The sequence below is a fragment of the Hyla sarda genome, chromosome 7 (genome assembly GCF_029499605.1).
Source record: "Hyla sarda isolate aHylSar1 chromosome 7, aHylSar1.hap1, whole genome shotgun sequence".
Lineage (NCBI taxonomy): Eukaryota > Metazoa > Chordata > Amphibia > Anura > Hylidae > Hyla > Hyla sarda.
Genome location: NC_079195.1, coordinates 166,763,837 through 166,785,878, shown reverse-complemented (window position 1 = coordinate 166,785,878; position 22,042 = coordinate 166,763,837). Strand labels below are relative to the sequence as shown.

The following is a 22,042-nucleotide window of genomic DNA, read 5'->3' as shown; positions in this document are numbered from 1 at the left end:
CTTTTACATAGATAGATTGATAATATACTTCTACATAGATTAGATTAATAATATACTTCTACATAGGATGATAACATACTTCTACATAGTATAATAATATACTTCTACATAGATTAATAATGTACTTCTACATAGGATAATAATATAATTCTACATAGATTGATAATATAATTCTACATACATTGATAATGTACTTCAACATAGATTGATAATATAATTCTACATAGATTGATAATATAATTCTACATAGATTGATAATATAATTCTGCATAGATTGATAATGTACTTCTACATAGATTGATAATATAATTCTACATAGATTGATAGTACATTATCAATCTATGTAGAATTATATTATCAATCTATGTAGAAGTACATTATCAATCTACCGTATATACTCGAGTATAAGCCGAGTTTTTCAGCACGATTTTTCGTGCTGAAAACACCCCCCTCGGCTTATACTCGAGTGAACTCCCCCACCCGCAGTGGTCTTCAACCTGCGGACCTCCAGAGGTTTCAAAACTACAACTCCCAGCAAGCCCGGCCAGCCATCGGCTCTCCGGGCTTGCTGGGAGTTGTAGTTTTGAAACCTCCGGAGGTCCGCAGGTTGAAGACCACTGCAGCCTTCGACATCATCCAGCCCCCTCTCACCCCCTTTAGTTCTGAGTACTCACCTCCGCTCGGCGCTGGTCCGGTGCTGCAGGGCTGTCCGGTGAGGAGGTGGTCCGGTGGGATAGTGGTTCCGGGCTGCTATCTTCACCGGGGAGGCCTCTTCTAAGCGCTTCGGGCCCGGCCTCAGAATAGTCGATGGCTGCCGGGGCTTGCTGGGAGTTGTAGTTTTGAAACCTCTGGAGGTCCGCAGGTTGAAGACCACTGAGGGCGAATGATGACAAGGGGATGATGAAGGGGGGATGTGTGGGATGATAAGGGGATGATGAAGGGGGGATGTGTGGGATGATAAGGGGATGATGAAGGGGGGATGTGTGGGATGATAAGGGGATGATGAAGGGGGGATGTGTGGGATGATAAGGGGATGATGAAGGGGGGATGTGTGGGATGATAAGGGGATGATGAAGGGGGGATGTGTGGGATGATAAGGGGATGATGAAGGGGGGATGTGTGGGATGATGACAAGGGGATGATGATGATGAGGATGTTAATGACGGGTCTGGATGATGACAGGGGGGGATGATGTATTTCCCACCCTAGGCTTATACTCGAGTCAATAACTTTTCCTGGGATTTTGGGTTGAAATTAGGGGTCTCGGCTTATACTCGGGTCGGCTTATACTCGAGTATATACGGTATGTAGAATTACATTATCAATCTATGTAGAATTATATTATCAATCTATGTAGAAGTACATTATCAATCTATGTAGAATTATATTATCAATCTATGTAGAAGTACATTATCAATCTATGTAGAAGTACATTATCAATCTATGTAGAAGTACATTATCAATCTATGTAGAAGTACATTATCAATCTATGTAGAAGTACATTATCAATCTATGTAGAATTATATTATCAATCTATGTAGAATTATATTATCAATCTATGTAGAAGTACATTATCAATCTATGTAGAATTATATTATCAATCTATGCAGAATTATATTATCAATCTATGTAGAATTATATTATCAATCTATGTAGAATTATATTATCAATCTGTGTAGAAGTACATTATCAATCTATGTAGAAGTATATTATTATCCTATGTAATAGTACATTATCAATCTATGTAGAATTATATTATTACATAGGATAATAATATACTTCTACATAGATTGATAATGTACTTCTACACAGATTGATAATATAATTCTACATAGATTGATAATGTACTTCTACATAGATTGATAATATAATTCTACATAGATTGATAATATAATTCTACATAGATTGATAATATAATTCTACATAGATTGATAATGTACTTCAACATAGATTGATAATATAATTCTACATAGATTGATAATATAATTCTACATAGATTGATAATATAATTCTACATAGATTGATAATATAATTCTACATAGATTGATAATGTACTTCAACATAGATTGATAATATAATTCTACATAGATTGATAATGTACTTCTACATAGATTGATAATGTACTTCTGTACAATTACCGTAAATACCATTTGATGTATTTGAGCATATAAAGAATATAATTATTATAGTATAGCTTACTTTGAGGACTCAGTGTAATGTGAACAGGCAGCCAAAAGACCAGCAACAGCAGTTGTAGCTCCATAGCAATCCTTTGATAGCTCCTTAAGAAATGAAAGTAATATGAAAGTAAAGATGAATTTTTGTGCAGGTTACTTCCTGAACAGCTGAAGGAACCAATGAGCCTGAACCGAAAGTAAATATTGTCATAGCATGTCTCCGTTTATATTGCACCACCAGCAACAACAACAGTGAATGAAATAAAAGATTTAAGATCTGCTGCAAGATAGTCACACTTCATCCAAAATATAACAACTACTGTATACTGCCCCAATTCCCAATCTTATTACTGCAGAGGAGCTTTGGGGGAGCCCCTAATGCGATATCTGCCTCAAAGAATCTTGGGGGTAAATGATTCTATCATTCCAGTCCAGTGCTTCCAGTTTGGCACAGGCACATTTATCACTTTGCAAAGCATTGATGGGGTGGCTGGAATCAGTTTGCCTTCCCTTTTCTAAAATTGGAAGGAATATTTGTTGCTCTGTTATGAGCCTGGCCTCAAGGGACCCTGCATGTCCTGGGAATATTGCTTCTCCAGTGCATGTTTGGTATGCACGATTCCACAGCCACTCTGTTCTTACTACTACTACTATAAGTAGTTGTTTATTTATACTACAGGGTGGGCCATTTATATGGATACACCTTAATAAAATGGGAATGGTTGGTGATATTAACTTCCTGTTTGTGGCCCATTAGTATATGTGAGGGGGGAAACTTTTCAAGATGGGTGGTGACCATGGTGGCCATTTTGAAGTCGGCCATTTTGAATCCAACTTTAGTTTTTTCAATAGGAAGAGGGTCATGTGGCACATCAAACTTATTGGGAATTTCACAAGAAAAACAATGATGTGCTTGGTTTTAACGTAACTTTATTCTTTCATGAGTTATTTACAAGTTTCTGACCACTTATAAAATGTGTTCAATGTGCAGTCCAGTGTGTTGGATTGTCAATGCAACCCTCTTCTCCCACTTTTCACACACTGATAGCAACACAGCAGGAGAAATGCTAGCACAGGCTTCCAGTATACGTAGTTTCAGGTGCAGCAGAATGGGCAAAACAAAAATTGGAACAGGACCCTCAGTTTACGCAGAAGATTTTGTTCAGTGATGAGGCAAACTTTTATGTGAATGGGGAAGTTAACAATCAAAACCACCACTATTGGTATGACACTAACCCACATTGGATAGATCCCTCCAAGACTGTTGGAACACAAAAATGTATCGTATGGTGTGGCATATGGGGTACAAAGATAGTGAGGCCATTCTTCATCAATGGAAACTTCAAGACCACTGGATATGCAAAATTGCTACATGATAATGTGTTTCCCTCTTTATGCACTGAAGCTGGCACGTTCCCTGAGTTTTTTCAGCAAGATGGTGCACCCTCTTCTCCCACTCTTCACACACTGATAGCAACACCGCAGGAGAAATGCTAGCACAGCCTTCCAGTATCCTTAGTTTCAGGTGCTGCACATCTCGTATCTTCACAGCATAGACCATTGCCTTCACATGACCCCAAAGATAAAAGTCTAAGGGGGTCAGATCGGGAGACCTTGGGGGCCATTCAACTGGCCCACGATGACCAATCCACTTTCCAGCAAACTTTTCATCTAGGAATGCTCGAACCTGACACCCATAATGTGGTGGTGCATCATCTTGCTGGGAAAACTCAGGGAACTTGCCAGCTTCAGTGCATAAAGAGGGAAACACATCATCATGTAGCAATTTTGCATATCCAATGGCCTTGAGGTTTCCATTGATGAAGAATGGCCCCACTATCTTTGTACCCCATATACCACACCATACCATCAATTTTTGTCAGACCAATAGCGGTGGTTTTATTTCTTAACTTCACCATTCACATAAAAGTTTGCCTCATCACTGAACAAAATCTTCTGCGTAAACTGTGGGTCCTGTTCCAATTTTTGTTTTGCCCATTCTGCAAATTCAGTGCGCCAATCTGGGTCATCCTCGTTGAGATGCTGCAGTAGCTTAGCCGAAGGGATGTTCGACTAATGCCACTCTCCAGTGACATGCGGCGAGTGCTACGCTGTGGGCTCTTGCTGAATGAAGCTAGGACAGCCACTGATGTTTCTTCATTAGTGACAGATTTCATATGTCCACATTTTGGCAAATCAAACACTGAACCAGTTTCAAAAAACATAGCAAGCAGTTTGCTAACTGTAGCATAGGAGACGGGTGGTCTCGTAGGGTGTCTTGCATTGAAATCTGCTGAAATGACCCGGTTACTGCGTTCACCAGACATCAACACAATTTCTTTCCGCTCCTCACGTGTTAACCTCGGCGACATGTCAGTGGCTGTAAACAAAGAGAAACTTGTAAATAACTCATGAAAGAATAAAGTTACTTTAAAACCAAGCACACCAGTGTTTTTCTTGTGAAATTCCCAATAAGTTTGATGTGTCATATGACCCTCTTCCTATTGAAAAAACTAAAGTTGGATTCGAAATGGCCAACTTCAAAATGGCCGCCATGGTCACCACCCATCTTGAAAAGTTTCCTCCCTCACATATACTAATGTGCCACAAACAGGAAGTTAATATCACCAACCATTCCCATTTTATTAAGGTGTATCCATATAAATGGCCCACCCTATAGTTGTTTATTTGCACATTATGGGCCACATTTATCAAACTCTGTGTGTAAAAAAAACTGCAGTGATTTTCCAAAGCAACCAATCACAGCTCAGCTTTCCTATCTTAACGAGCTCTGGTAAAGTGAAAACAGAGCTGTGATTGGTTGCTGTGGGAAAATCTCTTTCTCCAGTTTTTCTTTCACACAGTTTGATAATTCTGGGCCTATATGTTTATTTACTTTGGTATTATGGGCAATATAGCATTTTAAGCACTAGAAGATACATGACATACTTGTACGCTCTGGCTGCCTAGTACTTGGCACATCAGGATGTACATGGGGATCCGCTTGTATGGTCTGTCTTCTGGCATACTATAGAAGTGGATTGCCAATATAACTGATCAGTACTATGCCAATTCATAGCACTGAACAGTAATAGCAACCAATAGATTGCTATAAGATGTCTCCAAAAAAATAAAATAGAGTAAAAGTAATAAATGGGATTAAGCCCTGTCAGGCCCAAAGCTGTGTGTTTCTTGTACAGTTTTATTGGGACCCGTTTTGTAACCTGGTGACCTGACATGAAAATCTGATCAGGACCCAATAAACCACCAGTCATAAAATGGGGTCATATAAAAGTGTTAATTAAGGAATCCCAGACCTAGACTAGTCATGTTTGAAGCAGGGATGGGGATGAGGTTTGTTTCTGTATGTTTGTACATAGCAGTGTGAAAGCTTAAAGGGGTACTCTGGTACCACAGTTTTATGGTTATCTAGCGTGCTTGTAGTGAGTTTAGCACTTTTGTAATTCACATGTTATAAATCTGTCCACAGCATATATGTTTTTTACTGACCTCTTTTCTGTGAAGGAAGTTCAGTAGTTTTTCCTGTTGCTTTTGACTGTTGTCCACACCAGAGCTGCAGGCGTTGCTGTTTTTCTTTTCTTCTGCAATGGTTTTGCCCCCTTTCCACACCCCGGTAATGAATATTAATTTAATTGTTGAGGGAGGATGGATGTCGCCTCCTGCTGTCAGCCTGCCCTGCGCCCGGCTTGAATACCCTGTATCAGCTCTGCTGCTGACATGTAACCCCTTCCCCACCATGGGAACAGTGTGCCCGCGGGGGGAATCGGCTATCATGATTCCCCCCGCGGGCGCACGATCCCCATGGCGGGGGAATTAGTAACATGTCAGCCGCAGCGCTATCATGATTCCCCCCGCGGCAGTCCCAACATCAGGGAATTAATGAATTGTCCCCTCATCAGGGAACTAGTCATATGTTACCCGCGGGCGTTGCTCTGCTCTATCCCCGCAATAATTAACTGTGAGCCGCAGCAGCCCTATACATTCTCCCCACATTGGGGAATGAATGAATTGTGAGCGCGGTCGCAGGGCTTCTGATCAGCTTCTGTTCTCTGTCACAGTTAAGGTACATCTGTAATAATTAATGTGGCATGTTCCTGTGCCTGGGCTGCAAAAATAAACAAAATAAACTTTGACTTACCTGTTGCAACGGGGGAACGTAGGAAGGTAACGGCTTCACGGTCCTCTGCTGCGATCCTCATGCTGTGACAGAGCCGTCAGCGAATCACCGGCTGCATCGATGTCCCGCCTCTGCTGGTGATAGGCTGAGCGCACTGCCATGTAAGGAGCCGGTGGCTCCTTACATGACAGTGCGCTCAGCCTATCACCGGAAGAGGTGGGGCATCGCTGCCTCAACTGGTGATAGGCTGAGCACACTGTCATGTAAGGAGCCGGCCGGCTCCATACATGACCGTGTGCTCAGCCTATCACCGGCAGAGGCGGGACATTGCTGCGGCCGGTGATTGGCTGATTGCTCTGTCACCGCATGAGGATCGCAACAAAGGACCACGAAGCCGTTACCTGTAGCAACGGGGGAACGTAAGAAGGTAAGTCAAAGTTTATTTTGTTTATTTTTGCAGCCCCGGGCACAGGAATATGTCACATTCATTATTACAGATGTCCCTTAACTGTGACAGAGAACAGAAGCTGATCAGAAGCCCTGCGCTCACAATTCATTCATTCCCTGACGTGGGGAGAATGTACAGGGCTGCTGTGGCTAACAGTTAACCCTTGTAGGAACATTGCTTGGGGGGAGAGTAGGGGAGGGGGTTTATCAGGAAGCAGAGGAGCGCCCACGGGTCACATATAACTAGTTCCCTGATGTGGGGACAGCGCATGTGGCTGACAATTCATTCCCAGTTAACCCTTGCAGGGACTTCGCTTGGGGGGGTGGGGGGTGCAGGAAGCAGCGCCCGCCGGTCATATATAACTAGTTCCCTGATGTAGGGACAGTGCTGTGGCTGGCAATTCATTCATTCCCAGTTAATCCTTGCGGGACTTCAATTGGGGGGTGGGCAGGAAGCACAGCAGCACCAGCATTGTGGGGACAGCGCGCTGCGGCAGAAAATTCATTCCCTGATGTGGGGACTGTGGGGTTTTAAGCTGACAGTGAGAATGGGAGGACTATACTAATGAGCAGGGCGGGGAAAGGGAGTGCTGAAGGGGAAAGAAAAAAAAAAACGCCCACAAACAGGGCTTGGCGGCAACGCAAAACAAGTTGGGGAGGGCACTGAAAGAGGAGACAGGCTACAAGGCATGCTGGGAGCTGTAGTTTCTGAAGCAAAACGGAAATAGATGCTACACTACATGGACACAATTGTGCAAAGAAAGGAAAAGAAATGCAAATAAAGAGCAAGCACGAGACCAGAGATGAGAAGAAAACTCACCTGCATGGGTAAGTAGTAACTGAAAAAACACATTGACCACCAGAGTACCCCTTTTAAATGAGCACTGTCAGATACAAAAACTTTTGATATGTTGTAAATCGTGCAAAACCAATAGGTTTTGCAATTGCTTTCATTAGAAAATTTTCTGTATTTCATATTGAAAAAGCCAGTCAAACAACTGCCCCCCCTGCCTGCTTGGACACATACTAGTCCAGCTGTGTCCATGTGTTATCACCCATGTCATGGACACACTTCCTTGATTGACAGCTGTGAGCACAGGGCTCACAGCTGGAGGAAAAATCCTCCCACTGTCATCTTGTGTCCCGCTACTGTCAGTGAGGACATGCTGGGAGTTTTGCTAATGCTAGGGGAGATGTAAGCAGACAGCAAACTGAGGGAGGGGGCGGAGACCTGCACAGTGAGGCCACGCCCCCTCCCTTTGAGAGGAATTCAGACTAGTGAGCTAAATTTAAAAGTGTAATAAAAAAATAAAGATAAAGGTGCTAGACACATAAAATTAGGTACTAGAGTGGTAGTAGAGTGATATATAAAAAAAAAATGTTTTTTTGTTGGATCTGACGGGTACGCTTTAAATGTTTAATTATTTAGCTGTAGTCTTTGATCTCTAAATATGAGCTCACCTTTCTGAAAGAAGCTCAGGTGGAACAGGGTTAATTAAGTGACTTGCTGGGACTAGTAACAGAGATGTTTACAAATCAACCAGCTCCAGAAAAAACAGATTTGTAAATTACTTCTGTTAAAAAATCTTAAGCCTTCCAGTACCTTGTTGTGTAGTTGACACTTCTGTCTGCCTCAGGAACTGTTCAGAGCTGGAGAGGTTTGCTATGGGAATTCACTTCTACTCTGGACAGTTCCTGACATGGACAGAGGTGTCAGCAGAGAGCACTGTTGTCAGACTGGAAAGAACTACGCAACTTTCTCTGTAGTATACAGCAGCTGAAAGGCTTAAAGGGGTACTCTGCCCCTAGTCATCCTGTCCCCTATCCAAAGGATAGAGAATAAGATGTATGATTGTGGGGGTCCCGCTGCTGGGAATCCCCGCAATCTCTGCGGCGATCACAGTGGCAGGACCCCCTTTGGATAGGGGATAAGATGTCTAGGGGTGGAGTACCTCCTTAAGGCTCCTTTCACACTATGAGCATTCATCCATTATTTAACATCATGTTTCTGTGTAAAAACGGATGTATAATAACGGATGAAATAACGGGTGCGAACGGCTGAATGAATATTCATCCGTTAAGACCCATCATAACATCCCTCATATATGGCCGTTTTAACACCTCTGCCTACAGACTCCCACAGCCGGGACTACTACTATTCCCATCATGGAACAGACTTCTTTCCATGATGGGCGTAGTAGTTTCCCGGCTGCAGGAGTCTTCCAGTGGCTGGGGAGGCTACATTAGTGTTTGTACTACTACCCCCATCATGGAACAGACTCTGTCCCACAGTGGGGGTTATAGTACTGGGGCTGAGGGATTGATCGCATCAGGACTCACTTCTGAGACACAATGCGATTAGAAGTTATTAAACAGGGGAGCAGGCGGCATGCTGCATTCCCCTGCGATGTACGATGTATTTACTTTCATTTTAAAACTCCCCGCCGGGAGCCCTGAATGGCCAGAATGGAGGAGCGGATTATAGAAGCACTGTGGGGGCCAGACATAGGGATATATGTCTGACCCCTGCAGCGCATCTATATACAGATGCCGCTGCAGCGCTATGAATGACAAGTATTCTTTCAGCAGCACATCGTGCCGGCCAGATGCGCTGCTGTAGAATACTTTTCATTCATAGCGCTGCTGTGGGCTTATGATAGCGCTGTGGGGGTAACATATATAAATGCGCTGCGGGGGGAACATATATTAATGTGCTGTGGGGTGAACATATATAAATGCACTGCAGGAGGCAAGATATATAGAAGCGCTGGGGGGTATATATCTGGCCCCCACAGCGCCTCTATATATCTTGCCTCCCGCAGTGCATTTATATATGTACCCCCCGCAGCACATTTATATATGTTCCCCCCGCAGCGCATTTATATGTTACCCCCGCATACTATCATCAGCCCCCGGCAGCGCTATGAATGAAAAGTATTCTACAGCAGCGCATCTGGCCGGCGCGATGTGCTGCTGAAAGAATACTTGTCATTCATAGCGCTGCAACGGCATCCGCCGTGGGCCCTGAATGGCTCCTCAGTACCTGCCATTCAGGGCTCCCGGTGGGGAATTTAAAAATGAAAGTAAATACATCGTACATCGCAGGGGAGTGGAGCATGCTGCCCGCTCCCCTGTTTAATAACTTCTAATCGCATCGAGTCTTAGAAGTGAGTGCGATCAATCCCCTCAGCCCCGATTCTTGTGACGGCATGTGCCGTTTTTTCTTCCATCACAACTAACGTCCGTTATTCATGACGGGCTATAACGGGTCATAACGGATAATCAAAAAATCCCATAGGCTTGAATTGGATTTTGTTTTTAAAGCTTTTCTAACGGACGTTTATAACAAATCTTTTAACGGATGAATTTTATAGTGTAAAAGGGGCTTACGATTTTTAACCTGTAGTCTTTGATCTCTAAATATGAGCTAAATAATTTACAAAACTGTTTAACTTTCTGGTAACCCTTGCACTATCACACTTTCTCCAGTGTCTCAGCTGGACCGATAGGTTGTGAATTGTGACATGCCCTTCCCCCAATAAAATATTCAGGAAATGTCAAAATTAATAAAAGAGTGTTAATGATTCAGTACTGTGAACGGCGTTAAAGGAAAAAAAAAATGCTGACTTTTGGTCAAATCACCTCCCAGAAAAAACTGAATAAAAGGAATAAAAAGTGATCAAAAAGTCTATGGGATTTTTTCTTCCGTTACCTTCTCCTGTCACAAAATAACGTCAGTTATTAATAACTGGCTATAACTGGTTAAAACAATTGTCATCCCAGAACCAATTAGCAGTTTTCCATAGAGATATGTATTCAACATACAATGGTTCCGAGGCCCCAGAACCAATTACCATTTTTACATAGACATATGTACTCGACATATGATGGTTTCAACATATGATGGTTCTCCTGGAACCAATTAATATCATATGTTGAGGGACCACTGTACCTTGCTCTGCACAGTGACTGACAGGCCAGAAGCATACAGCACAGTGCTAAGCCTTCCCCTACTTCGTACGTTCTAACAGGAGGATTGCCACAGTCGGTGGGGGCATAGAGACAGCAATTTACATGGTATGGGGACCCCTAAACCTTAGAGATAATTTTTCTATAGAAATATGAACTATTAAATGCAAACAATTTGTAAAGTTGCCTACCTCTATACAATCTATAAAAAATAAAATAAAAAGTACTTTATGGTGACCGTGCCAATTTAATATTTCCTAATAGCTAAGATTTTCTATAGTTGTGTGCCTTTGTACATTTTCCAGCTACTGGACGTCCTGTCTGTGAACCGGTGCCCAAAGCTAAACAGCATATTTCAAGTGAGGCCGTACCAATGCTTTATAAAGCATTAGCATTGTGTCTCTGTCTCACATGTTCATGCCTCTTTTAATACATGACAATATCATGCCTGCTTTAGAAGCAGCTGCTTGGCATTGCATGCTATTCTGTGATTTACAAATACACCCAAATCCATCTCTACCAGTGACTCTCCCAGTTTTATTCCCCCTAAGGCTAAGTTTCCACTTGGTTTTTTTTCTGGCAGTTTTTGGAAAACTGCCACTGCAGTTTTTGAGCCAAAGTCAGAAGTGGATCCATAAAGGAGGAGAAGTGTAAGTCCTTCCTTTATATGTCTTATTCCTTTTGAATACACTTCTGGCTTTGGCTCAAAAACTGCAGTGGCAGTTTTCCAAAAACTGCCAGAAAAAAAACAAGTGGAAACTTAGCCTAAAACATATACTGCATGCAGGTTATTAGTGCCCTGATGCAGAACTTTACATTAATTCACATTGAACCTCATTTGCCAAGCTGAAGGCCAAATACGCAGTATGTCTGCGAGTTACATGTCAGCTTGTAACTTATGCACATATTTCATAGACTGTATCTTGCTACAAAGCTTGGTGTCATCTGCAAACTATAAACAGCTGTTAATCCTTCCTTTATATCATTGATAAATAAGTTAAACAAATGTGGTTACTGAACCTTGGGGCCAATTAGAGTACAAATCATTGACTACTACCGTCTGGGTACAGTAAGCCACTGTACGCCACTTTTCTATCCTGTAACAGACTACTAACTCTAAACCTCAATTTACCTATCATGCATGTATGAGGGACATTGTCAAACACTTGTGCAAAGTCAAAAAACACTACAGCCACCCTCTTATCCAGGCTTCATGAAAACGTGCAGGAAATTCCCTTGTCATTTATGTAATAAAAAATACAGATTGCTCAGCTTGGCAAATGAGGTTCAATGTGAATGTGATCTGACCTGATAGTAGAACTACCCGTTCTTTGATTTTAAGCCATTGTAGATTAGGACAAGTGACCCTTAGATTCTAAAGGCTATAATCCTGCAAACAGCAATAATGCATTACATAAGAGTCCTGATGCAAAGGGTTTTCTTTCAAACAGTTGTTTAATTAAAAGTACAAGCAAATATAAGCAATTTTGTAGTACATCTTATAGAGAACATATATCCTCATTGCACTAATCAATCATAGAGTTTGAAAAAAAAGACAAGAGTCGATCAAGATTAACATAAATCCCTAGATCCAGAGGAAGGCAAAAAAAAAAAAAAAAACCTTTATGAGGCTGAGGCCAGTTGCCCCATAAGAAAGGAAAAATTCCTTTCTGACTCCAATATGAAGTCAAAATAGATCTCTGGATCAAGGTTCTATCCACATAAATCAAGTATCTATAACCTGTAATAGTATATTTTTACAGAAAAATCCTCTATGCCCGCTTTGAATTTGTTTATCAAGTCAGACATCACAAGATAGTGTGGTACAGAGTTCCATAGTCTCACTACTCTCAATTTACTCTACATTTACTTACATGTACGCCCTGGCTCCCTGGTACTTAAGGATCCAGGGCATACCTGTACGCCCATGGGAATTCCGGACCCCGCCACTCACCGGGCGGGGACCAGACCGGGATGCCTGCTGAAATCATTCAGCAGGCACCCCGTGCAAACCCCTGGGTGAGTACGGAGACCCACCCATGTTGGTTGATTGCCACTAATCGGGGCGACCTGCGGCCATTCTGGGTCTCCGGTGACCTAGAAAATAAGGGGGATCGGGGCTGTCCAAGACACCCACAACCCCCCTGAAGGGATAGGAGTGAGGTGGCAGGGGTTTCACTCCTCCTGTCCCTGCTATTGGTCGGTCAGAAGATCGGGGACGGGGGGGTTAAAGTTTGGTTCCCCCGCTCTGTCCACCCACGGTAGTTTGGGCAGAACGGGGGAACTGTCCTGTGACCGGTGGTCACTTACCGGTGGCGATAAAGTACAGAGAAGTTGCCTAGCAACATCTGGAGGGCTACAGTTTGGAAACCATTATACAGTGGTCTCTAAACTGTAGCTCTCCAGATGTTGCAAAACTACAACTCCCAGCATGCCCAGACAGCTGTTTGGGCATGCTGGGATTTGTAGATTTGTAGTTTTGCAATATTTGGAGGGCCACAGTTTGGAGATCACTGTGCGGTGGTTTCTAAACCATCTCGCCATGCTGTAAGTTGTAGTTGCATACCTCCAGCTTTTGCATAACTACATCAGTACATGCTGGACACCATATACCTCTTGATAAAGGGAAACCGAAACGATCGTAGGGGTCAGGGCTCTGCAGCTTAATATGGGTAAGCTTACTATATGCACTTTATTCTACCAGTCTCTGTGTCTCTCTGCAGTCTGCATGGATCCATAGATAAGCGCTTGTGCTACTATTATATTATCACACTATTATTGCGCAATTTTATATCTCTGTATGTATATGCACATGTGAGTTGCAACTTACTTTAGCACTTGTTTGCACTAATTTATATTCTATTATACCCACAATTGTGGTCAGTGTATATTATAAATACCGTATATAGAGCACTTTAGTAGTAATAATTGATATGCAGTGCAGTTCTCTTAGAGACTGAGATACTATATTTATTATTTGTTACACCATATTATATGTTAGCCCATTGTAGCTGGCAGTAGCCCTATTTTTTTGTACTGGAATCTAACATTAATCCCATTTTCAATTATTGGCGTCTGTTTACATTGTTTTTTAAATTGCATTAATAAAATCATGATTTTAATTAAGGAGTTGTTTGAACTCGATTTTCTCTTTGTGTACATGCTGGGAGTTGTAGTTTTGCAACAGCTGGAGGCACACTGGTTACTAAATACTGATTTAGGTAACAGAACCGAACTGAAGGTTTTCCAACCAGTGAGCTTCCAGCTGTTGCAAAAGTACAACTCCCAGCATGCACGGTCTGTCAGTGCATGCTTTGAGTTGTAGTTTTGCAACAGCTGGAGGTTTGCCCCCCATGTGAATGTACAGGGTACATTCACACGGGCGGGTTTAAAGTGAGTTTCCTACCTCAAGTTTAAGCTGCGGCAAATTTTCCGCCACAGTAAAAACTCCTAGCAGGAAATTCACAGTAAACCCGCCCATGTGAATGTACCCTAAAAACACTACACTACACTAACACATAATAAAGGGTAAAACACTACATATATACCCCCTTACACTGCCCCCCCCCAATAAAAATTAAAAAGGTATCGTACAGCAGTGTTTCCAAAACTGAGCCTCCAGCTGTTGCAAAACAACAACTCCCAGCTTTTCCGGACAGCCACTGACTGTCCAGGCATGCTAGGAGTTTAGCAACAGCTGGAGGCACCCTGTTTGGGAATCACTGGCATAGAATACCCCTATGTCCACCCCTATGCAATCCCTAATATAGTCCTCAAATGCGCATGGCGCTCTCTCACTTTGGAGCCCTGACGTATTTCAAGGAAACAGTTTAGGGACACATTTCTGTACTCGGGAGCAATTGTGTTCCAAATTTGGGGGGGCTTTTTTTTCCTTTTACCCCTTATGAAAAGGAAAAATTAGGGTCTACACCAGCCTGGTGTTGCCCCATACTTTTTATTTTCACAAGAGGTAAAAGCCAAATAAGACCCCCAAAATTTGTAACACAATTTCTCCTGAGTATGGAAATACCCCATATGTGGGCATAAAATGCTCTGCTGTCGCACAACATGGCTCAGAAGTTAGAGCGCACCATGTACATTTGAGATCTAAATTGGTGATTTGCACAGGGGTGGTAAATTTTACAGCGGTTCTGACTAGAGATGAGCGAACTTTTCAAAAATTCGATTCGGCCGATTCGCCGAATTTTCCGAAAAAGTTTGTTTAGATCCTAATTTTTTTTGCGGCGAATCTATATTAAAAAAGGCTATTTCTAGCCTACATACAGCCTCTATAGGGTTATAGAACACTTTGCTGTGTTCTAAAACTCATATGGAGTGTGCTGGGTTAGTGAAATAATACTGTTATTCAGAATAACATGCAGATTACCGGCATCGCTTTTAGAATCACTGCCGCACAGCAGCACAATGACAGAGCCTGGTGGTGGCATCAGTGTCACAAGACCATCTAGTGACTGAATGACATAGCGTGGAGGTGTTGGCAGCATGATGACACCATTTAGTGGCTGAATGGCACAGCGTGGAGGTGTTGGCAGCATGAGGACACCATATAGTGGCTGAAGGACACAGCGTGGAGATGTTGGCAGTATGAGGAGACCATATAGTGGCTGAATGGCACAGCGTGGAGGTGTTGGCAGCATGAGGACACCATATAGTGGCTGAATGACACAGCATGGAAATATTGGCAGCATGAGGAGACCATATAGTGGCTGAATGACACAGCATGGAGGTGTTGGCAGCATGAGGAGACCATATAGTGGCTGAATGGCACAGCGTGGAGGTGTTGGCAGCATGAGGAGACCATATAGTGGATGAATGGCACAGCCCGGAGTTGCCAGCAGCATGAGTAGGCACTAGGCCTTCACAATCCCTAAGATTAAAAGATGAATTAAGAAATTTAAACCAAAGATTTTGAATAGCGGGTACTACCTATGAGAAAATTTTTAATTCTCAGACCCAGGCCCCACAGCGGCAACAGTAAACCATATAATGCCTGAATGACACAGCCTGAAGTTGGCTGATGCACGAGTACACAGCAGGGCTTCACAATCCCCCCCCCCCCCCCCCCAAAAAAAAAAAACAACAATTTTATTAATTTTTTAAAAAGATTTTGGTTAGCGGGTGCTACCTATGAGAAAACACGTTTTGATCAAAAAGTGCGCTAAGAGCCTCCATTTTGTTGACCAAGTGTGCTGCTGCCATTTTCTTTTTTTACATGTTATATATTTCCCATAGGCTTGTATGGGACTTTAAACAAAAACCCTGACCCTGGCAAAGGGGGGTGAGTAAGGGTTAAATCACATATCCTATGTTTGTTGTTGACATATAAGTAACATGTGTGCCAAGTTTCATGTTAATATCTTTAGCCGTTTGGACGTGATGCTGGAACATACATACATACACATATGCACACATACACACACACACACACACACACACACACACACACACTGTGCGCTGGCACTGTGCGCAATGACGAGTGACGTCCCAACGCGACATCACCGTCATTGCGCACAATGCCAGCGCACAGCAACAGCGCAGAAGCCAGAAGGATTGCGGACCTCGGGAACAGGTAACTATAACACCGGGGATGGTGGAGGCGATGCGGCTTCTGTGTTGCTTGTACTCAGGAGGATTGTGTATAGAAGCGAAGTGGGGACCAGATAACACTATATGTCTGCTCTCCATTTCGCTTCTATACACATATGCCTCTGAAGCGCTATGATTGACAAGCGGAGCATTATCAGAGCATCGGACATCGGCTTCCCGGAGAGATGCTCTGCTAAAAGAATACTTGTCCTTGATAGCGCTTGAGGCATATGTATATAGATGCTCCGGGAGCTTATGATTGCGCTTTGGGGGGGGCATATATACTGTATATACATGCGCTGCTGGGGGCATGCTGGGAGTTGTAGTTTTGAAACATCTGGAGGTCCGCAAGTTGGAGACCACTGCATTAGTCATTACTTAGGCTTCAGAGGCATATGTATATAGATGCGTTGTGCGGGGCATATATAATATATATCTATAGCGCTGCGGGGGGTATATAATAGCGCTATGCGGGGGGATATATATTTACACATGCGCTGCGGGGGGTATATAATAGCGCTGTGCAGGGGGATATATAGGTACACATGCGCTGCGGGGGGCATATGCGCGGCGGGGACAAGACATATAGCGCAGCAGGGGGCAATATATATAGAAGCTGTGGGGACATATACAAAACACCCAGCGATTCTATATATCTTTCCCCACCGCAGCTCGCAGGGATCCCTGAATGGCTCCTCCGTACGGACCATTCAGGGATCCCGGCGGGGAATTTGAAAATGAAAGTAAAATACATGGCACATCGCTGGGGAGCGGACCATGCCGCCCGCTCCACTGCTTAATAACTTTTGATCGGATCAGGTCTCAGAAGTGAGACTCGATGCGATCAACCCCTTAGCCCCTGTACTACTACCCCCAACATGGAACAGACCTGTTCCATGATGGGGGTAGGATTCACTCGATTTTCAGTAATTTCCAAACAGCTCAGAGCTGTCGGGTTTAAGTGAAGAAAAATTCACAGGTTTTCTTTGAGTTTTTCATCATACTCTGAGTGTTTTTCCTTTTTTGTTGGGAACACGCCCCTTTTTGTGATAACCACACCCATTTTGACGGGTTTAAAAAACACTCAGAGTGATGATATCTTTTGTCGAGTTGTGCGACCAAATTTGTGTTGCATGGGCTATGCGACACAAATTTGGTCGCACAACCCGACAAAAAAAGTCGGGTTGACATTAGTAAATGAGGGCTAATGTGCCACAACATAAACCAACGACAAAAGTCTGTTTGGTGATAGTAAATGAGGGCCATTGAGTTTTGTATATATAGATAATTTGTAAGGCTGAAAAAAAGGCATATGCCAAAATTGTTGATCCAGAGGAAGGCAAAAAACACCAAGTGGTAGAAGCCAATTTTCCTAATTTTAGGGAGAAACATCCCTTACTGTCTTTTAATTAGAATATTAGAATAAATATTTTGAATAAATTAGAATACATTTCTGACTCAAAAACCCTTATCTAGACTCTAAAGATAACAGTTCTATGCAAAAGTTTAGGCAAGTTTTACTGTGGGTAGCAAGTGTTTAACCCCTTAGGGACCCAGCCAATTTTCACTGTAGGACACACCCATTTTTTGCACATCTGACCACTGTCACTTTAAACGTTAAGAACTCTGGGATGCTTTTACCTTTCATTGTGATTCCGAGATTGTTTTTTCGTGACATATTCTACTTTATGTTAGTGGTAAAATTTTGTCGATACTTGCATAATTTCTTGGTGAAAAATTCCAAAATTTGATGAAAACATTTAAAATTTTGCATTTTTTTAAACTTTGAAGCTCTCTGCTTATAAGGAAAATGAATATTCGAAATAAATTATATATTGATTCACATATACAATATGTCTACTTTATGTTTGCATCATAAAGTTGACATGTTTTTACTTTTGGAAGACATCAGAGGGCTTCAAAGTATAGCAGCAATTTTCCAATTTTTCACAAAATTTACTGAAGCGAAATTTTTCAGGGACCAGTTCTGTTTTGAAGTGGATTTGAAGGGCCTTCTTATTAGAAATACCCAACAAATGACCCCATTATAAAAACTGCACCCCTCAAAGTATTCAAAATGACATTCGAAAGGTTTGTTAACCCTTTAGGTGTTTCACAGGAATAGCAGCAAATAGAAGGAGAAAATTCAAAATCTTAATTTTTTACACTGGCATGTCCTTGTAGACCCAGTTATTGAATTTTTACAAGGGGTAAAAGAAGAGAAATCTTCCTAAAATGTGTAACCCAATTTCTCTCGAGTAAGGAAATACCTCATATGTATGTCAAGTGTTCGGCGGGCACAGTAGAGGGCTCAAAAGGGAAGGAGCGACAGTGGGATTTTGGAGAGTGAGTTTTTCTGAAATGGTTTTTGGGGGGAATGTCACACTCAGGAAGCCCCTATGGTGCCAGAACAGAAAAAAAAAAAAAAAAAACACATGGCATACTATATTGGAAACTACACCCCTCAAGGCACTTAACAAGGGGTCCAGTGAGCCTTAACACCCCACAGGTGTCTGACGACTTTTTTTTTTCACTAAAATGCTAGTTTTCCCTCAAATTTAAAATTTTTACAAGGGATAATAGGACAAAATGACCCCAAAATTTGTAACCCCATCTCTTCTGAGTATGGAAATACCCCATGTAAGGACGTAAAGTGCTTTGCGGGCAAACTACAATGCTCAGAAGAGAGAGAGTCACATTTAACTTTTGAAAAGCAAAATTTGCTGAAATGGTTTTTGGGGGGCATGTCCCATTTAGGAAGCCACTATGGTTCCAGGACAGCAAAAAAAAAAACACATGGCATACTATTTTGGAAACTACACCCCTCAAGGCACGTAACAAGGGGTCCAGTGAGCCTCAAAGGAGATGTCCGATGCTCACTTTTCTTATTTTATCCGTACCGGGCTGAAAAATAAAAGAAAACACATTTTCTCTTAGCTGGCTAGGCTCCCCCGGTGCTTCAGTACAGGCGTTCGGTACCCGGGCTGTATTCTTCTTACTTCCTGTTAGCCCGGCACTTCACACGGAGCTTCAACCTATCACCGGCCGCAGCGATGTCCCGCCTCGGCCAGTGATAGGCTGAAGCTCCGTGTGACGTGCCGGGCTAACAGGAAGTAAGAAGAATAGAGCCCGGGGACCGAATGCCTGTACCGGAGCACCGGGGGAGCGTATGCAGGTAAGAGAAAGCTTATTTTTTTTTTTTTTTGCAGCCCGGAACGGATACAATAAGAAAAGTGAGCACCGGACATGTCCTTTAACACCCCACAGGTGTTTGACGACTTTTCATGAAAGTTTGATGTGTAAATTATTTTATTTTTTTCCACAAAAATGTTAGTTTTCTTTCAAAAATTTTTTTTTTACAAGGGGTAATAGGACAAAATGCCCCCCAAAATTTGAAACCCCATCTCTTCTGAGTATGGAAATACCCCATGTGTGGACGTCAAGTGCTCTGCTGGCGCAGTACAATGCTCAGAAGAGAAGGAGCGCCATTGAGCTTTTGGGAAATTTTTTTTGGAATGGAAGTTTACAAAGCCCCCTTGGGTGCCAGAACAGTGGACCCCGCCACATGTGACCCTATTTTGGAAACTACACCCCTCACAGAATTGAATAAGGGGTGCAGTGAGTATTTACACCCCATTGGCGTTTGACAGATCTTTGAAACATCTCTGGAAAAATTACATTTTTCATTTTCACGGACCACTTTTCCAAAAACCTGTCAGACACCTGTGGGGCGTAAATGATCACTGTACCCCTTATTACATTACGTGAGGGGTGTAGTTTCCAAAATGGGATCAAATGTGGGTATTTTTTTTTTGTGTGTTTATGTCAGAACCTCTGTAAAATCAGCCACCCCTGTGCAAATCACCAATTTAGGCCTCAAATATACATGGTGCGCTCTCACTCCTGAGCCTTGTTGTGCGCCCGCAGAGCATTTTACGCCCACATATGGGGTATTTCTGTACTCAGGAGAAATTGCGTTACAAATTTTGGGGGTCTTTTTTTTCCTTTTAACGCTTGTGAAAATAAAAAGTATGGGGCAACACCAGCATGTCAGTGTAAATTTTTTTTTTTTTTTTACACTAACAAGCTGGTATAGCCCCCAACTTTTCCTTTTCATAAGGGGTAAAAGGAGAAAAAGCCCCCCAAAATTTGTAGTGCAATTTCTCCCGAGTACGGAAATACCCCATATGTGGCCCTAAACTGTTTCCTTGAAATACGACTCTACGGCTCTGAAGTGAGAGAGCGCCATGCGCATTTGAGGATTAAATTAGGGATTGCATAGGGTTGGACATAGGGGTATTCTACACCAGTGATTCCCAAACGGGGTGCCTCCAGCTGTTGCTAAATTCCCAGCACAGTCAGTGGCTGTCCGGAAATGCTGGGAGTTGTTGTTTTGCAACAGCTGGAGGCTCCGTTTTGGAAACACTGCCATACAATACGTTTTTCATTTTTATTGGGGGGGGGGGGGGACAGTGTAAGGGGTGTATATGTAGTGTTTTACTCTTTATTATGTATTAGTGTAGTGTTTTTAGGGTACATTCGCACTGGCATGTTACGGGGAGTTTCCCGCTAGGAGTTTGCGCTGTGGTGAAAAATTTGCCGCAGCCCAGACTTGAAGCAGAAACTTACTGTAATTCCGGCCCCTGCCGCGCACTGGGCGGGGACTGACCAGGATGCCTGCTGAAATCGTTCAGCAGGCATCTCATGCAAGCGCCCAGGGGGTCATCAGACCCGCCTCCCCCCCCCCCTCCCCCCAATGTCGGCGATCGCGGAAAATCGCAAGTGAATTCACACTTGCGGTTTGCGCGATTCCGGGTCATTACAGGTCTATGGTGACCCAGAATATAAGGGAGATCGCGGTTGTCTAAGACACCCAGGATCCCCCTGAAGCGATAGGAGTGAGGTGGCAGGGGTGCCACCCCTCCTATCCCTGCTATTGGTGGTCTAGACGCGACCACCAATAGCAGATCTGGGGCGGGGGGGGGGGGTTAACTTTAGTTTTCCCCGTCCTGCCCACCCACAATATGCGGGGCAGGACGGAGAAACGACGGGGACCGGTGCCGAAGATCCACTTACCGATCCGGGCGGGCGTCGGAGGCAGCAGGCGACAGAGATCGGCGGGCGGCAATGACGTGCGGCTAGATCCGACGGAAGCCGGTGAGTTGCCTAGAAACATCTGGAGGGTACAGTTTGAGACCATTATACAGTGGTCTCTAACTGTAGCCCTCCAGATGTTGCAAAACTAAAACTCCCAGCATGCCCAGACTGCTGTTTGGGCATGCTGGAATATGTAGTTTTGCAACAGCTGGAGGGCTCCAGTTTGAGACCACTATATAGTGGTCCCTAAACTGTAGCCCTCCAGATCTTGCAAAACTACAACTCCTAGCATGCCCAAACAACTGTTTGCTGTCTGGGCATGCTGGGATTTGTAACTTTGCGACAGCTGAAGGACCACAGTTTGGAGATCACTTTGCAGTGTTCTCTAAAACTGTAGCCCTCCAGATGTTGCAAAACTGTAAATCCCAGCATGCCCAAACAGCAAACAGCTGTCTCGGCATGCTGGGAGTTGTAGTTGAGTACCTCCAGCTATTGCATAAATACATCTCCCAGCATGCTGAGACAGCTGTTTGCTGTTTGGGCATGCTGGGATTTGCAGTTTTGCAACATCTGGAGGGCTACAGTTTTAGAGAACACTGCAAAGTGA

At 43.2% G+C, this 22,042-nt stretch overlaps 2 protein-coding genes across 7 annotated transcripts in view; one reads left to right on the top strand and one right to left on the bottom strand.

Moving 5' to 3' along the window:
* The window catches only part of LOC130282707 (growth-regulated alpha protein-like), a 34,417-nt gene extending 32,137 nt beyond the window's left edge, over positions 1 to 2,280 (bottom strand). Inside the window, exon 1 of the mRNA XM_056531238.1 lies at positions 2,200 to 2,280. Coding sequence (XP_056387213.1) covers positions 2,200 to 2,263 — 64 coding nt within the window. The 5' untranslated portion in view covers positions 2,264 to 2,280. The remainder of the gene's footprint in view (positions 1 to 2,199) is intronic.
* Positions 1 to 22,042, top strand: part of RASSF4 (Ras association domain family member 4) — a 227,586-nt gene that overhangs the window by 70,557 nt on the left and 134,987 nt on the right. The window lies entirely within an intron of this gene.